The 18,466-nt window shown below is 39.6% G+C and overlaps 1 protein-coding gene across 1 annotated transcript in view; it reads left to right on the top strand.

Annotated features, from left to right (window-relative positions):
- Positions 1-18,466, top strand: part of SPEF2 (sperm flagellar 2) — a 171,720-nt gene that overhangs the window by 120,126 nt on the left and 33,128 nt on the right. Inside the window, exon 29 of the mRNA XM_060007077.1 lies at positions 2,607-2,836. Coding sequence (XP_059863060.1) covers positions 2,607-2,836 — 230 coding nt within the window. The remainder of the gene's footprint in view (positions 1-2,606; positions 2,837-18,466) is intronic.

Below are 18,466 nucleotides of genomic sequence, written 5' to 3'. Positions count from 1 at the left end.
TTAAGGTGTTTACAAACTTGAATTACATTTACAAATGGAAATTTTGACCTTTTGGGAAATCACATATGCATTTGTGTTGCCTCTTTTTAACAATAGTAAGTCATGTATCAAAGGGCGCTATGGCGCATTATTTATGAGTTTGGTTTTCACCTGCTCAGTGAGGACCTTAACTTACAAGGTAAAACTATAAGCAATTTAAAAATATTTTTTAGAAGTAGTATAATGTTTCATATCTTTCTAATGCCAGACTTATTAGTCAGGGCCAATGAATGGGAGATGAAATCATTCACAGGAATGTTTTACCCGTTAGGCTGATTCCCTTGTGACAGCCAGTTCTACTTTTCTATTGGGTTCCAAAGGCTTTCCAGATCCCCATTACTAGTGAGGGACAGCAAGTCTCATCCTCTTAATTCTCCCCTGAAAGGCATAAAGAGGCAGCTCAGCAGGGCGGAAACAGCCCTCAATGGAGAGTCAGGAAACCTGATGGTCCAGGAGATGGAGAATCTCTCCTTGTCCACATATTACAGCATGCCTAACCACTTCGGGCCCCATAGGCCTCATCTGTAAAAGAAAGCTCTCCAACCAGGCTATTTTAAAGGTTTCTACTAGATCTAGATTCTGTGATAGACTACAGTTTGCAATAAACATTTACTGAAAATTTGGAAGTTGTGGCATACGTAGTATACAAATGGCAACTTTCTCAGAAGCAACATCGGCCAGCTAGAAGACGGTTGTTAGGGTTTGTTTTCTCCAGTCCTTGTCTCAAAATGAAAGTTCTGTTGTAAAATCCTCAGCCTAGTTGTTTGTATCTGTTGCTCTATAGTAAAACACACACACACACCCCTCGGCCCGGTAACCTCACTGCAGTAGTGCTTAAAATACTTTGTCCAGCACTCATCAGCATTGTGAAGCAGTGATGTTCAGTTCTGTCCTCTGCCTGCTGCCTACAAATGAAAGCATATCTTCTGCATTCTTAGGGTTCACAGCGCCCATCCTTGTGGCCACATCAAGAGGCACGTGGCCAAGTTTCTTTTTTTTTATCAGATGAACTCGTATTTCTCAGATTTATCTTGTGCGTGTGTGTGAGGTCAGATATATATATATCTGACCTCTGAATATGGCCACAAAAAATTAAAACCTAGGACTGTCAAGCTTTGCTTTCTCTTTTGGTTCTTGCAAAAATTCTCCAGTGATAAGAAGAAAAAGAAATAGTGCGACCTAGCAGATCCCTTTGAACTTCAAATCCCACTTTCCATTTACATGGGATTTCCCTAGCCGCCCCCCCACCACCGCCGCCCGCCCTTTCTGAGAAGGATACTCTTGGTAACCTTCCACTAGATGGCGCACTTATTTTGCTGTGCTGGTTCTGGCTGGGTGTCTACATTTGGAGTCCCTCCTCACTCAGGGCTACAAGCTCTGTAGCTATCCAGTGCCCTTTTCCTTTGCTTCCAGCACGTAAACATCAAACAAAAAGTACCTGGATAATACAGACTATATGGACACTCACAAATACAGTATGCTGGAATTAAATTCCAGACTGTCTTTTGAAAGAAAGTGACTAATATATATATTTTTAATTTTCAGTATACAAATATTTGGTGTTCCAGAGTTATATAAAAGCAGATTAAATATGCATTTTTCTGCCATGTTCAATCTTTATTGCAAGACATAAATAAGATTGTTTCTGTAATACAGTAATATTGTACTTATGTATTAAATTTCTCTGGCCTTTAAAGTGACCTTTAATTAAGGCCATAACTATAATCCCCAGTACAGCCTAAATCTATGCCCTATGTGGTTTCACATGAATAACCATAAGGTATGGAGTTGTGTGTTTTTGGCTCCATTGCAAAGATGAGGAAATCAGAGAGCTTGAGTCATTTCCCAAGGACCCATGGCTGGAGAGGGGTCTGCAATGAGAGCTCAGCTTCCAGGGCTCTTCCCACTGCACCACAAGGTTCTGAACTACTGCTGCTTATACCACATGATTTAGCTGGGAATTGTTATTCTCTGTGAAGATAGCAAAGCAATTTCAATGGGTTATCTCGTCAGAGTCCACTCTGTCAAATGTGTCTTCAATAACATCAAACTCCTTGTTATAAAGTTAGAGAAAAGCCACTTTTCTAGACATCCATTATCAAATTTGATTCACTTTACATACAATTTGTCCCGATTCCAAATAAATGTGTTATTCTAACAGTCATATTTTACAGGCTTTTCTGTCATATAACTTTATTCTGGTTCATACTTAAAATGAATATATCTATTGACATAATCGTTTATATAGTAAAATATGTTCTAATACTAATAAAACCATTTTAGTGGAGTCTCTTTTTGCTCAACTTTGTATAAAATGTGTAACTCTTAGCCCTGAACGAGCATGTATTTTATTTCTAATCTACATTTATTTATTTATACCCTGCTTTTTTACAAACGGCTTTGAGGAGAAATTAGAATTTTTTAATCATGCGGATTGAATTTTCTAGCTTAGCCAAATTTTCTAAATTTTCCAATCTGTTAACTCTGTGTGTATATCTAATAAGGAAACACTATTAATCTGATAGTATTTTTAATGGAGATAACCCTATTCATTTTTCCACTTTCAGTGTGGAAAAATTAACTGAGGTAGCTCGCTATCACATTGAAACATCAACCAAAATTCAGAATGCACTTTATTTAGACCAAGAAGACTTCTGCATTAACGGCGATATAAAAGTCTTTCCAGACCTGTCTACTCCAATACGCCCTCCACCTGTAGAAAGGGAAGAAAATGGCACCCTGACCATCGAACGGCTTGGCAAGCTTCGGGATCAGTTCTTAGAGATAGCGCCCAAAGGTAGGAAAAGTAACTATTATGAAAAGAGCACAAAATAAGGTTAAGATTAACCAGGATGGCCATCACCTGTCCACAAGTAAAACAGCCCTCTGGGATTGTGTGGCACTAAAACAAGCCCTTGTTTCATTCTAATTTATCTCATATTTGCTTCATACAACATAGATCTGAATTAAACAGAGCAAGACAGTGGTTAATACATTGGCAGTGCGGTGATCCTCATCCCTGGTAATTCTCCTCTCCTGCCCTCCCTGCCCCTGGCTGGCAGGTGGGTAAATTTGAGTATTACTCCGTCTGGCAGTTGAGAGACTGTCTTTGTGCATACTTCTAGTTTAAGTTTTGTGCTGGGATTCTGAGTTTGTGTTTCTGTCTCCCTCACTAGTCTGGGAAGGGAGACCAGGGAGTAGAGAATTTCCCTTTTATGTTTGCCTTTTCCCTCAATGTTTCACAGACCAAGAGCAGAACCTTTGTCAACACATATTTGCTTGATTGATTAATTAATTAATCTGTTCACATGTAAGTGTACATGTTATTTTCTGCACACAAATTCTTGATTTCCTTCACATTTTGTTATTATGGCTCTGTAGCATCTACACAGGCTTTTTTTTTTTTAATTTGGGATCTTTCTACTTATAGATATTCATCAATGAATTCCATCAGTTGATAGCACAAGTAATTCTGAGAGAACATGTAGGATTATCATCTCCACTTTATAGGTCAGGATACTGAGTCACAAGCAGTTGAGAACTTACCTATGGTCACATATCAATCAAGACTCTTCTGGTTCAAAGGTTTTGCCCCTTCTCACTAAACTAAGTTGCCTCTCATAAAGAGGTTTATCTTCTAACGTCTCCTACTTACTGGAAAAATCATTACTTTTCCCTAGAGAATAGTCAACTGACATTTGTCTAGTACTAACACAACTTCACTTTCATAATGGTTATACTTCACTTACTTTTTAAAGTTCAGTTATCCCAGAAAACCACATTAGATCTCATTAGTCAAAAGAGTATTACTTTACTTTAAGTCTGAAGACTTCCTTGCTAAGCCCAGTGGGTGAAACAGATGTAAACATTTCCCTGGGTAGACCCCTACCCTAGCAAGTGTCACCTCATCTAATCAGCTTGAGTGGGTCTACACCTCCAAGATATAAAGGCACACACTACAGCAGTGGATGAACACAAACTCACGTTGGCAACATTTGGGCAGGAAGCAGCTGGTCAAAAAGATATGGCCATCAGCTGGTACAGGAAAAAAATCTCAGTTGTATAAAGCCAGCTCATGAAATCCCTTCAGTCTTTCAGTCAGGTAGATTCCATCCTCTTTCCCTTTGTGTGGGCTTACAATGTCTTTTTATTATGTATTTCCTTCTTCAAAGTTGCTTTTGCTCTTCATTTTATCCATATTGTTTACATATAAACTAAGAAGACGTATATGAAGTATAATTTGCTTTAATCCTAAACTAGGGTGACTAGAAGCTGGTCAAAATTTAAAGTTTTGGTGAGCATTTGAGTAGGAAAATTATCAACCACTCATAATCCCTTTCAGAAAGGACCTTAGTATTCATGGCGATAATCATAATACGTTCTTGGGTCCAACCTTAAAATCAGAGTTTGAATTTCAATTAAAAGTTTAAACATAGGGCTTCCCTGGTGGCGCAGTGGTTGAGAGTCCACCTGCCGATGCAGGGGATACGGGTTCATGCCCCGGTCCGGGAAAATCCCACATGCCGCGGAGCAGCTGGGCCCGTGAGCCATGGCTGCTGGGCCTGCGCGTCCGGAGCCTGTGCTCTGCAACGGGAGAGGCCACAACAGTGAGAGGCCCGCATAGTGCAAAAAAAAAAAAAAAAAAAAGTTTAAACATAAATTACAAATATCAGCTATAACTTGACATACGTATGTCTTAGAAGATTAACTCTAGAAACCGTTGAGACTAAAAGATGTCAACTGACACATTTACCTATTTTCAGAGTTTGGTAGCATACAACGGCTTTCAAAGTATGATAGGAAGAGGAAGGAAGGGAGAAGAAAGAAAGGGAGGTAAAGGAGAAGGGTGATAATTATGTATAAATATATTTTTTAAAAGTAGGTGTAAAAGGAAAACCACTTGCCCTAGGGACTTAGAGTGTAATTTGAAAAGGCAAGCAAAGAAGAAGAAAGTATAAACTTCTATCTAGGTGCTCCTCTGGAACAGAATCTGAACTTGATAAAAGTGCTCAAGAATGCAAAGCAAAGGTGAATCAGTGTGCAATGAGGTTGGTCAGGAAAATTGTGTGGAAAAACACCTCGGAGGAAGGAATTGAAAGAAGTAAAGAGTGACTGGATGTCAAGGATACAGAGGATATTTAAAGTTGGGGGAACGGCCACCATAAAATGTGTAGGTTTGCGGCTTGAGTATGGATGTTTGAGGAAGGGTCAGGGACCTCTCTGCTTCTCCCTCCCCAGTTGCATGAACTGCAGGAAAACAGATGCAGAGGTCAGCTCTGTCTGGGGAACCACCTCCAGCCACCCAATCTAGAGAATTATCCAGATTTAAGAATAATTGTTGTAATTAATACAGAATTGACAAAGCTATACAGTACTGTGGGATTTGGGGATCTTGATAGTACAAAATGAGTTACGGTCTATAAGCAAAGAGTTTAAACCCTTTTCTTTGTTATTGGCTCAGTTATACTATTTGAAAATATATATATTGCATATGGCACTTTTTAAATACATGTAAAATACTTAGCACAGTATCAGGGGATCTATCAATAGAAATAATATTCATTGTCATCATTTTTCTAATGTATAAAGGGAAGGTGAAGTAATAATCATTCCATTTTCTGGATCCCAGAGTCACAGAATTAGAGGTTCTCTGATGACATCTTAGAAGTCAGGCAGCAAATGTTAATGTTACCCCTCCCTGAGGAAGTCCAATGATTACCACTCACTCCTTCTCCCAGTTTCCCTGGCCCCAAAAACATCCTTTGACTTGAGTCTTTCTTATTCATTCTTGTCAAAGGATACACACCAATCCATCTTTTACATGAAGTGTTTGTCATATTCCTTCCAAGAATTAGAAAACAATCTTTTACGATGCATCCCATGGTATTTACCCTAGAAATCTACAATTTCAAAAGACGATCTTAGTTGAAGTAATAACAGTTTTGAAAGTATAGAGCAACTGGCTGCAAGTAGTACATTTCTAAATGTGGAATCCTATAGAACTTGCTGCTTGAACTTGAAAATTGCTGTTATTTCTAAGCCAAGAAGTGTGAGCATTTTCTTACACTGTTTCACATATTTCAATTTAACCTATGATATTTAAGATGCAAACTTCAAGCTCACTAAAATATATTAAAATATGGTGAATAGATGAATTTTTTTCTAGGAAACAACATACATATTTGCATATAACAATCATTATGATACTAAGCCCAAAGTAAGATTTTCTTTTTAGCAAATTTACAAGGAGTATCAATGTGATTAAGTTATATTTTGTTCCCTTTAATTATGCTACATAAACAAAATTATTCAGAGTAATGAATAATCTTTCATTAAAACAAATGACTGAATACATACTTGTGAGTAACTAGTATCAAGATATTAATGGAGAAGATTGGTTCAAGATGGTAGAGTAGAAGGACATGCACTCACTCCATCTTGTGAGAGCACCGGAATCACAACTAACTGCTGAACAATCATTGACAGGAAGACACTGGAACTCAGCAAAAAAATACCCCACATCCAAAGACAAAGGAGAAGCTGCAGTAAGATGGTAGGAGGGGCACAGTCACAATAAACTCAAATCCCATAACTGCTGGGCGGGTGACTCACAAACTGGAGAACAATTATACCACAGAAGTCCACCCACTGGAGTGAATGTTCTGAGCCCCACATCAGGCTTCCCAACCTGGGGGTCTGGCAGCAGGAGGAGGAATTCCCAGAGAATCAAACTTTTGAAGGCTAGCAGGATTTGATTATAGGACTTCGACAGGACTGGGGAAACAGAGATTCCACTCTTGGAGGGCACACACAAAGTAATGTGCACATCAGGAACCAGGTGGAAGGAGCAGTGACCCCAGAGGAGACTGAACCAGACCTACCTGCTAGTTTTGGTGGATGTCCTGCAGAGGTGGGGGGTGGCTGTGGCTCACCGTGGGGACAAGGACACTGGCAGCAGAGGTTCTAGGAAGTACTCCTTGGCATGAGCCCTCCCAGAGTCCACCATTAGCCCCACCAAATATCCTGTAGCCTCCAGTGCTGGGTTGCCTCAGACCAAACAACCAACAGGGAGGGAACTCAGCCCCACCCATCAGCAGACAAGTGGATTAAAGTTTTTCTGAGCTCTGCCCACCAGAGGAACACCCAGCTCTACCCACCACCAGTCCCTCCCATCAGGAAGCTGCACAATTCTCTTAGATAGCCTCATCCACCAGAGGGCAGACAGCAGAAGCAAGAAGAACTACAGTCCTGCAGCCTGTGGAACAAAAACCACAGTCACAGAAAGAGAGACAAAATGAAAAGGCAGAGGACTATGTACCAGATGAAGGGATAAGAAAAAACCCAAGAAAAACAATTAAATGAAGTGGAGATAGGCAACCTTCCAGAAAAAGAATTCAGAATAATGGTAGTGAAGATGATTCAGGACCTTGGAAAAAGAATGGAGGCAAAGATCGAGAAGATGCAAGACATGTTTAACAAAGACCTGACCTAGAATTAAAGAACAAACACCTAGAAGAATTAAAGAACAAACAAATATAAACAATACAATAACTAAAATGAAAAAAACACTAGAAGGACTCAATAGTAGAATAACTGAGGCAGAAGAACGGATGAGTGACCTGGAAGACAGAATGGAGCAATTCACTGCTGTGGAAGAGAATAAAGAAAAAAGAATGAAAAGAAATGGAGACAGCCTAAGAGACTTCTGGGACAACATTAAATACACCAACATTCACATTATAGGGATCCCAGAAGAAGAGAGAGAGAAAGGACCCGAGAAAATATTTGAATAGATTATAGTTGAAAACTTCCCTAACATGGGAAAGAAAATAGCCACCCAATTCCAGGAAGCACAGAGAGTCCCAGGCAGGACAAACCCCAGGAGAAACATGCCGAGACACATAGTAATCAAATTGACAAAAATTAAAGACAAATAAAAATTATTAAAAGCAACAAGGGAAAAATGACAAATAACATACAAGGGAACTCCCATGAGATTAACAGCTGATTTCTCAGCAGAAACTCTACAAGACAGAGGGAGTGGCACGATATATTTAAAGTGATGAAAGGAAATAACCTACAACCAAGATTACTCTACCCAGCAAGGATCTCATTCAGATTCGATGGAGAAATCAAAAGCTTTACAGGCAAGCAAAAGCTAAGAGAATTCAGCACCACCAAACCAGCTCTACAACAAATGCTAAAGGAACTTCTCTAAGTGAGAAACACAAGAGAAGAAAGGGACCCACAAAACCAAAACCATAACAATTAAGAAAATGGTAATAGGAACATACTTACCAATAATTACCTTAAATTTGAATGGATTAAATGCTCCAACCAAAAGACACAGGCTCTCTGAATGGATACAAAGACAAGACCCATATATAGGCTGTCTCCAAGAGACCCACTTCAGGCCTAGGGACACATACTGACTGAAAGTGAGGGAATGGAATATTCCATGCAAATGGAAATCAAAAGAAAGCTAGAGTAGCAATACTCATATCAGACAAAATAGACTTTAAAATAAAGAACATTACAAGAGACAAGGAAGGACACTACATAATGATCAAGGGATCAATCCAAGAAGAAGATATAACAGTTATAAATATATATGCACCCAACATAGGAGCACCTCAATACATAAGGCAAATACCAACAGCTATAAAAGAGGAAATCGACAGTAACGCAATAATAGTGGGGGACTTTAACATCTCACTTACACCAATGGACAGATCATCCAGACAGAAAATTAAAAAGGAAACAAAATCTTTAAATGACACAATAGACCAGATAGATTTAATTGATCTTTATAGGACATTCCATCCAAAACCAGCAAATTACACTTTCTTCTCAAGTGCACATGGAACATTCTCTAGGATAGATCACATCTTGGGTCACAAATCAAGCCTCAGTAAATTTAAGAAAATTAAAATCATATCAAGCATCTTTTCTGACCACAACGTTATGATATTAGAAATAAATTACAGGGAAAAGATGTAAAAAACACAAACACATGGAAGGTAAACAATGCACTACTAAATAACCAAGAGATCACTCAAGAAATCAAAGAGGAAATAAAAAAATATATAGAGAGACAAATGACAATGAAAACACGATGATCCAAAACCTATGGGATGCAGCAAAATCAGTTCTAAGAGGGAAGTTTATAGCAATACAATCCTACCTCAAGAAACAAGAAAAATCTCAAATAAACAATCTAACCTTACACCTAAAGGAACTAGAGAAAGAAGAACAAATAAGACCCAAAGTTAGTAGAAGGAAAGAAATCATAAAGATCAGAGCAGAAATAAATAAAATAGAAACAAAGGAAACAATAGCAAAGATCAATAAAACTAAAGGCTGGTTCTTTGAGAAGGTAAACAAAATTTATAAACCTTTAGCCAGATTTATCAAGAAAAAGAGGGAGAGGACTCAAATCAATAAAATTAGAAATGAAAAAGAAGTTACAACAGACACTGCAGAAATACAAAGCATCCTAAGAGACTACTACAAGCAACTCTATGCCACTAAAATGACAACCTGAAAGAAATGAACAAATTCTTAGAAAAGTATAACCTTCCAAGACTGAACCAGGAAGAAATAGAAAATATGAACAGACAAATCACAAGTAATGAAATTGAAACTGTGACTTAAAATCTTCCAACAAACAAAAGTCCAGGACCAGATGGCTTCACAGGTGAATTCTATCAAAAATTTAGAGAAGAGCTAACACCCATCCTTCTCAAACTCTTCCAAAAAATTGCAGAGGAAGGAGTACTCCCAAACTCATTCTACAAGGCCACCATCACCCTGATACCAAAACCAGACAAAGAAACTACAAAAAAAGAAAATTACAGACCAATACCACTTATGAATATAGATGCAAAAATCCTCAACAAAATATTAGCAAACAGAATCCAAAAGCACATTAAAAGGATCATACACAATGATCAAGTGGGACTTATCCCAGGGATGCAAGGATTCTTCAATATATGCAAATCAATCCATGTGATACACCATATTAACAAACTGAAGAATGAAAACCATATGATCATCTCAATAGATGCAGAAAAAGCTTTTGACAAAATTCAACACCGATTTATGATAAAAACTCTCCAGAAAGTGGGCATAGAGGGAACCTACTTCATAATAAATGTCATATACGACAAACCCAGAGCAAACATCATTCTCAATAGTGAAAAACTAAAAGCATTTCCTCTAAGATCAGGAACAAGACAAGGATGCCCACGCTAACCACTCTTATTCAACATAGTTTTGGAAGTCCTAGCCACAGCAATCAGAGAAGAAAAAGAAATAAAAGGAATACAAATTGGAAAAGAAGAAGTAAAACCATCACTGTTTGCAGATGACATGATACTATACATAGATAATCCTAAAGATGCCATCAGAAAACTAGTAGAGCTAATCAATCAATTTGGTAAAATTACAGGATACAAAATTAATGAACAGAAATCACTTGCATTCCTATACACTAACAATGAAATATCAGAAAGAGAAATTAAGGAAAACATGTTATTCACCATTGCAACCAAAAGAATAAAATACCTAGAAATAAACCTATCTAAGGAGGTAAAAGATCTGTACTCAGAAAACTATAAGACACTGATGAAAGAAATCAAAGATGACTCAAACAGAGGGAGAGATATACCATGTTCTTGGATTGGAAGAATCAATATTGTGAAAATGACTATACTACCCAAAGCAAGCTACAGATTCAATGCAATCCCTATCAAATTACCAATGGCATTTTTTATGGAACTAGAACAAAAAATCTTAAAATTTTTATGGAGACACAAAGGACCCTGAATAGCCAAAGCAGTCTTGAGGGAAAGAAACAGAGCTGGAGGAATCAGACTCCCTGACTTCAGACTGTACTACAAAGCTACAGTAATCAAGACAATATGGTACTGGCACAAAAACAGAAATATAGATCAATGGAACAGGATAGAAAGACCAGAGATAAACCCATGCACGTATGGTCAACTAATCTATGACAAAGGAGACAAGAATATACAATGCAGAAAAGACAGTCTCTTCAATAAGTGGTGCTGGGAATACTGGACAGCTACATGTAAAAGAATGAAATTAGAACACTCCCTAACACCATACACAGAAATAAACTCCAAATGGATTAAAGACCTAAATGTAAGACTGGACACTATAAAACTCTTAGAGGAAAACATAGGAAGAACACTGTTTGACATAAATCTCAGCAAGATCTTTTGACCCACCTCCTAGAGTAATGGAAATAAAAACAAAAATAAACAAATGGGACCTAATGAAACTTAAAAACTTTTGCACAGTGAAGGAAACTATAACCAAGACTAAAAGACAACCCTCAGAATGGGAGAAAATATTTTCAAACGAAGCAACTGACAAAGGATTAATCTTCAAAATATACAAGCAGCTCATACAGCTCAATATCAAAAAACAAACAACCCAATCCAAAAATGGGCAGAAGACCTACATAGACATTTCTCCAAAGAAGATATACAGATTGCCAACAAACACATGAAAGGATGCTCAACATCACTAATCATTAGAGGAATGCAAATCAAAACTACAGTGAGGTATCACCTCACACCGGTCAGAATGGCCATCATCAAAAAATCTGTAAACAATAAATGCTGGAGAAGGTGTGGAGAAAAGGGAACCCTCTTGCACTGTTGGTGGGAATGTAAATTGATACAGCCACTATGGAGAACAGTATGGAGTTTCCTTAAAAAATGAAAAATAGGGGCTTCCCTGGTGGCGCAGTGGTTGAGAGTCCACCTGCCGATGCAGGGGACGTGGGTTAGTGCCCTGGTCCAGGAGGATCCCACATGCTGCGGAGCGGCTAGGCCTGTGAGCCATGGCCGCTGAGCCTGTGCATCCAGAGCCTGTGCTCCGCAGTGGGAGAGGCCACAACAGTGAGAGGTCCGCGTACCACAAAAAAAAAAAAAAAAAAAAAAAAAGGAACTACCATATGACCCAGCAATCCCACTACTGGGCATATACCCTGAGAAAACCATAATTCAAGAAGAGTCATGTACCACAATATTCATTGCAGCTCTATTTACAATATCCAGGGCATGGAAGCAACCTAAGTGTCCATCAACAGATGAATGGATAAAGAAGATGTAGTATATATATGCAATGGAATATTACTCAGCCATAAAAAGAAACGAAATTGAGTTATTTGTAGTGAGGTGGATGGACCTAGAGACTGTCATACAGAGTGAAGTAAGTCAGAAAGAGAAAAACAAATACCATATGCTAACATATATATGGAATCTAAAAAAAAAAAGGTTCTGAAGAACCTAGGGGCAGGACAGGAATAAAGACACAGATGTAGAGAATGGACTTGAAGACACAGGGAGGGGGAAAGGTTAGCTGGGATGAAATGAGAGAGTGGCATGGACATATATACACTACCAAATGTAAAAGAGATAGCTAGTGAGAAGCAGCCACATAGCACAGGGAGATCAGCTTGGTGCTGTGTGTCCGCCTAGAGGGGTGGGATAGGGAGGGTGGGAGGGAGACTCAAGAGAGAGGAGATATGGGGATATATATATATGTGTGTAGCTGATTCACTTTGTTATACAGCAGAAACTAACACACCATTATAAAGCAATTATACTCCAATAAAGATTTTTTAAAAAAAAAAAGAAGTAAATAACATCACACTGAAAAAGAAAAAATAAAAGACACATGCACCCAATGTTCACTGCAGCACTATTTACAATAGCCAGGTCATGGAAGCAACCTAAATGCCCATCAACAGACGAATGGGTAAAGAAGATGTGGTACATATACACACTGGAATATTACTCAGCCATAAAAAAGAACGAAACTGAGTCATTTGTAGAGACGTGGATGGACCTAGAGACTGTCATACAGAGGGAAGTAAGGCAGAAAGAGAAAAACAAATATCGTATATTAATGCATATATGTGGAATCTATATAATATATCACAGTATACAATATTGATACAAACTACGCTTATTATTATCCAAAATGTGAGCTCGGTATCCTGAAGGTGCACATACCCTAGTAGGCACCTGCAGCACTACCCCAGAGCAATTTCAGAAAAAAACACAATACCTGGTGGAATTGAACCATGAGGTATGTGGCTCCCTGCGGACTGTGAACATCCGAAACAAAAACACTTATTTTGTGTCCTGCAGTGAGCTCTGGGTAGGTACATCTTGTCCCAAACATCAAGTGTCAGCACATCAGGAAGACAATCTTTCTCCAAGGGAAGCAATTTGGAGTCTGTTGAAACTAGAACACTTTTGTAGTGTTCCAAAGTCCCCACTTAAACCATAAGAACTCCTTTTCCTTGTAAGCCCATCAGTACTTTATGTAATGTCTATAGAGATTCAGTTCATAGCTATTTTGGCTTCTGCTGAGAGGCTATCAGGAGAGAACACCATCCAGCAAATTCTTTACCCTCACTCCTTCTTCAAGAGACACAGCATTTAGTTGTTCAAGGCCTATAACTTGGTTCTAAAAACTGACAAGTGTCCCTCCTTCAAACTGCTCTTAGAGACCCTTAAAATCAGTGACTGGTCTCAGAGACAGGGCACAAATTCAGGAAGTCTAGGCTGTACTGGCCAGGCTAGATCATCCAGCTACGTGGTTTTTACAGGAATTCAAGGAGGAAGTAGTTGTTGCTGTCTGTGTGGGTCAGCAAAGGCTGTAGCCCAGGGGAAACTTTTGGATAGAACTTTCCAGGAAGCAAAACAGGGGCGGAGTATTCCAGGCACCGGGGAAAATGGAATCTACATTGAGATTTTGAAGGTGCATGACATATTTCTGTGATCTGAATCTAAGCAAGCGGAAGGAGTTTACCCGCTGAGAAAACCACAGGGCACCTGGGGGCCACACTCCTTTCTGCTCTGATCCCTACATTTTGCCACCTGGTGAGCTATTCCTGTCAATAGCATCAGTCCTTTCTTATCGTACCTTTTCTCAGAAATCTTTCTGTATTTCTTGATTTGTGTAAATGTCAGACTAACTGAACTACCTTTCAGACCAAACTAGGGGGCTTACTTACCTGCCGATATATAGTATCATAGTTTTAGAATTTTCTCAGAGGTGCTAAGCCTAGGAAAACCCACAGAGCTTTCTAGTTACTCCGTTCAGGGAACAAGCCAGGTACGCTTACCCCTGCCTCTTGGTTAGTTGAGGCTTTTGGGGGAGATAGTAGCCATCTGCCGCTCTCAGAAACAGTCTCATCGTCCCTCAAAACCATCCGGGAAGGATGTCCTTCTTGTAGTCAGTTGGCCCTACCGCTGCCAGAGAAGACGGGGCTGAGGCAGGAGGGGAGAGGCGTCCAAAGCAAATCCTGCAGACACACTGCCCTGCATGTCCTGTGATTCTTGTCTTTCACCTCGGGAAGGAAATGACAGCAAAATGCTGTGCCCCTCTCCTGCCTGGAGAAATGGATTCTAGGGGGAAGGAGACCATAGCACCCTTTGCCCATAAGAGAAACCTGTAATATGAAGTGTGTAAACGTGGAGGGTAAGACTGCCTGCTAGCGACCTCCAGCTTCACCACATATGACCACTGTGACATCAGACAAATTAATCAACCTCTCTGTGCCCTAGGTTTTTGACCCATAAAATGGTGATGGATACTAGTAGTTGGCCTACTTTCTTAACTATAAAATAGGGATACTGGGTGATGACGATTAAATGATGTACAGCACTTGACATACTAACCAAAATGCCTGCTAAGTAGTAAGCACTCACTAAGATTGTTCCAGGAATAATGAGCAAGTGTAGGGGGGACAGGGATTAAGCAAAACTGCAGGTAGGCATTGGTGATTACTTAAAATAACCACATGGAGTTATTTTAAAGGCAGGGATTCTGAGTCGAGTCACCAAAAAGCAGAAAAGTCCTCAGAAGCTTGACCGTAACCTCCCAAAGAGGAACAATCAATTTTTGAAAACTTGTCTTAAAAAATAGCCTTGGCTTGTATATGATGAGATACTAGATCTTATGTTCTGTGGCCTGTGTCGTAAACATGGAGTGAAGTCGAAGGGAAACCAAGTGAGGTTTTTTTTATAGCACCAACAACTTCCGGACTGAATTCCTCAACGCGCACCATCTCAGCCAGGCTCACACCAAGGCTTCCCTCGTGGAAGTGACAAGTGGTTCCCCAGGGAGCAAAACCACCACGAGCTGATGGTGATGACCATGAGCACGGTTACCCTCAGGAGGGTGGAGAACTTGTTCCCATCCTGCCATGCCATCGCCAAGATCGGACGTCCCCTCAATGATTTTATCTGGATGTGCTCGTTGCATGATATGAAGGGTGATGATACTGGCCCGGTATTCAGAACGAACAAATCGGCCAGAACGTTTACATAGTTTATTGCTGAAGTAGAACAGAGAGCTCTAAAAGAGAAATTAGAAAAAAGTAAGTTTTTCTCCGTCCTCAGTGATGGGATCACAGACAGTTCAATCGAGGAAGCTGACCTTGTGTACAAGCAGTGAGCGTGCGCAGGGAAAGGACACTGCCAAATCGTTGGGGTACAGACAGGGGGAAAGAAGGGACCTCTGGCAATAAAACATGCCCCTGAGAACACTCTAGAGAGAAATCTTCAACTTCGACTATCGAACCAAGACTGGGCAAAGAAACTGGTTGGTTTCGCAAGTGATGGTGCCCATGGCTCAGAGCAAGAAGACGGCAGCGGGGTGGCCCTGCTTTTAAGAGAAATCCAGCCACGTGCGCTGACTGTGTATTGCTCTGCACATCATCTCGAGGTATCTTACAAAGCGGCGTTGCAGAGCGTTCCCCTGTACAACGATGTCAGAGACCTTCTCCGCAGCACTTACCACTTCTATCACAATTCTCCTGTTCATAAGAGTACTCTGGTACTTCCAAAGGCCTTCACCTTCGACCTGTGATACCTTCTCAAGTAGGAGGCCGGAGGTGGCTTCAAGGATTACAGACCTCCCTCCAGAATCTTCTCAAAGGATATCAATTGTCCAGCAGCTGCATTCGGTAAGTAATTTTGAAATACTGTACTATTTTAGTTTTTTCAGAATAAAAAGAATACTTTTACTGAGCCATTTGAAATAATAATTTTGAGAAAGATAAACCACTGTTTTTTCCTAGCCCATGTTACAGACAAGGGAAGGCAGAAGTGACACCAATCATCAGAAAGCCAAAGACCTTGTAGAGTCCCTCCTGCAGGCAGACATTGTTAAATGTGTCCACTTCTTGCTGGATGTCACTGATGTCCTCAGCATTCTGTCCCGCGTCAATCAGAACAGAAACTCTTCAATTGCTGATATATTTGCCACCCTAGAGTCAACACTGGAAATGCTCAGAATATATCAGACAAGGTGAGGAGTCCGGGATGATCTGAGAGTCTATCCAACCAGACAGATGGACTTGGGAAACCATTTGCTAGGTGCTCTTGCACATAATTGTCTACTTGGGGGATTTTTTTTCCCCCTCCCCAGACCAGGGCCAAAAGAACGCCCAGTGGATTCAGTCACACACTTGCAGGGTAACTGCCTCCTCGCAGGAAAGCGAAACACTTCTGACGTGAGAAACATGGTTTTAACACATCTTATCAAGAGGCTGCAAGGCTGTTTCAGAGATGTCAACCAAGATGTGGTGAAGGCAGCCGCGACTGGGAGCTTTCAACTGCGGCCAGCAAAGATAAATCAAGGTAACGTATGAACTCCGGCTCTGAATCTGTTGTTCTTTGATTGTCTGTATACATGTCTTTAAGATATGTGACGTTTTGTTGGGCGTATTGATTGCAGAATTTGGAGAAAAGGAGGTGTCCATCCTGATTGCACATTACAAACCAGTACTGGAAGCTGCCAAGGTGAAAATTGACGACATAGACACAGAAAGGAGCATGTTGAAATTAGAGATTTATGCTAGGTGAGCATAAGTAACCTAGTTGATATTTATAAATATTGGAGTAAAACTTAGGAGTCTCCATCTTTGACATTTTTCATTTTTCCTCCTAGATTTCAGAACATCCACACATTGACCTGGGATTTTGTGAATTCTGTTTATTTACGCAAGTATCGGAACATCCTAACGCTCGTGGACCTAGCGCTGAGCCTCCTTGCAAGTTCAGCTGAAGCAGAACGTGGCTTTAGTCAGATGAAGGGCACTAAGCCACACATGCATGCCACGGTCAAGGCTGATAGCATGACAGATCTCCTGATAATTCAGTTGAATTCTCCAGACATTTATGACTTTGACCCTAGGAAAGCCATTCATTGATGGAATACAAGAACACCGTCTTCAACTGGTGACACAAGACCTATCTCGGATTGTTCATCAAACTCAGAAAGGCTTGATGAAAGCGATTAGTAATGTGTCAAATGTTGACCTCATCATTGATCATAGCAAAAAGAACTATTTTCAAAAACCTGAAAGTTAAAAGTAAAAGTCACCAGTCTTCATATCAAACACAAAAGGCATTTGGCATCATCCAGACCTACAGAGCAAAACTCCAAAGATTGGTTTTCCTCTGACTTTCTAATTCTAGTTCTATATTCACACATTCTTTCACATTCTTTGGGTGAAGTATATACTTCTAAGCAATGGTATTATTTTGATGTCCTCTTTCTGAGAGTTACTGCTAAGGGTAACTAGACTATAATTATGTTCTGAGTTCCTTTAGGCCTGGCTTACAATTAACAGTTTTTCCTGGATAATTCTAAATGATGGTTGCATTAGGTAACTAACTTAGGGCCAAATGGAAAGAGAATTTTTTTTGATCCGTAAACAAAATTTGTAAGCTTATCTGTTTCCGCTACTGCATTATATGTGAAGGCCATATTATTATATGCCTTGGTCATTTAAGTAACAAGGCCAAATGTCAAAATAGTTTTCACATTTCACACTAGGGTTCCCAGATAAACAATTCCTATGTGAACTGAAAGTATTTTCTTACACTTTGCTTGCACCATAGCTGTTAGAGACAGTGGAACTATTTTACGTATCTACCAGAATTTTTAAATACTTTGAGCCTCTTCATGGTTTCAGTTGAGTTTATTTGTGGTTTCATCTTGAGAAACATGAATGGATAATTTCTAACTTGTCTGTAAACCAATATAGTATCATGTAAAGATCATTTTACCAAAAGTTCCACTACCTGGGAAAGTTATTCTCATCTCTATAAAATTGGATACTCAGGTTTGATCAAAAAGGATAGAGAATTTATTTCTGAACAACCTGCTGGATATACAGTCTTATCAAAGAAAGGAAGATTCTGCTCTTGCTACCCAGAAAATTGCCTTCCAGATCTGAACCTTGCGCATGTTATTTGAACCACTGAAATTTTAAAAGGATTACTACATTTTCCTAAAGTTTAGAGGAAATGATAAAGTTCATGTTGGACTTTAGAAATGCTAAAAACTTAGATATAGGAAGAAAAATTTG

Source organism: Delphinus delphis, chromosome 3 (assembly GCF_949987515.2).
Source record: "Delphinus delphis chromosome 3, mDelDel1.2, whole genome shotgun sequence".
Taxonomy (NCBI): Eukaryota; Metazoa; Chordata; class Mammalia; order Artiodactyla; family Delphinidae; genus Delphinus; species Delphinus delphis.
Note: the sequence above shows the minus strand (reverse complement) of the source record. Positions and strands in the feature narration are given on the sequence as shown.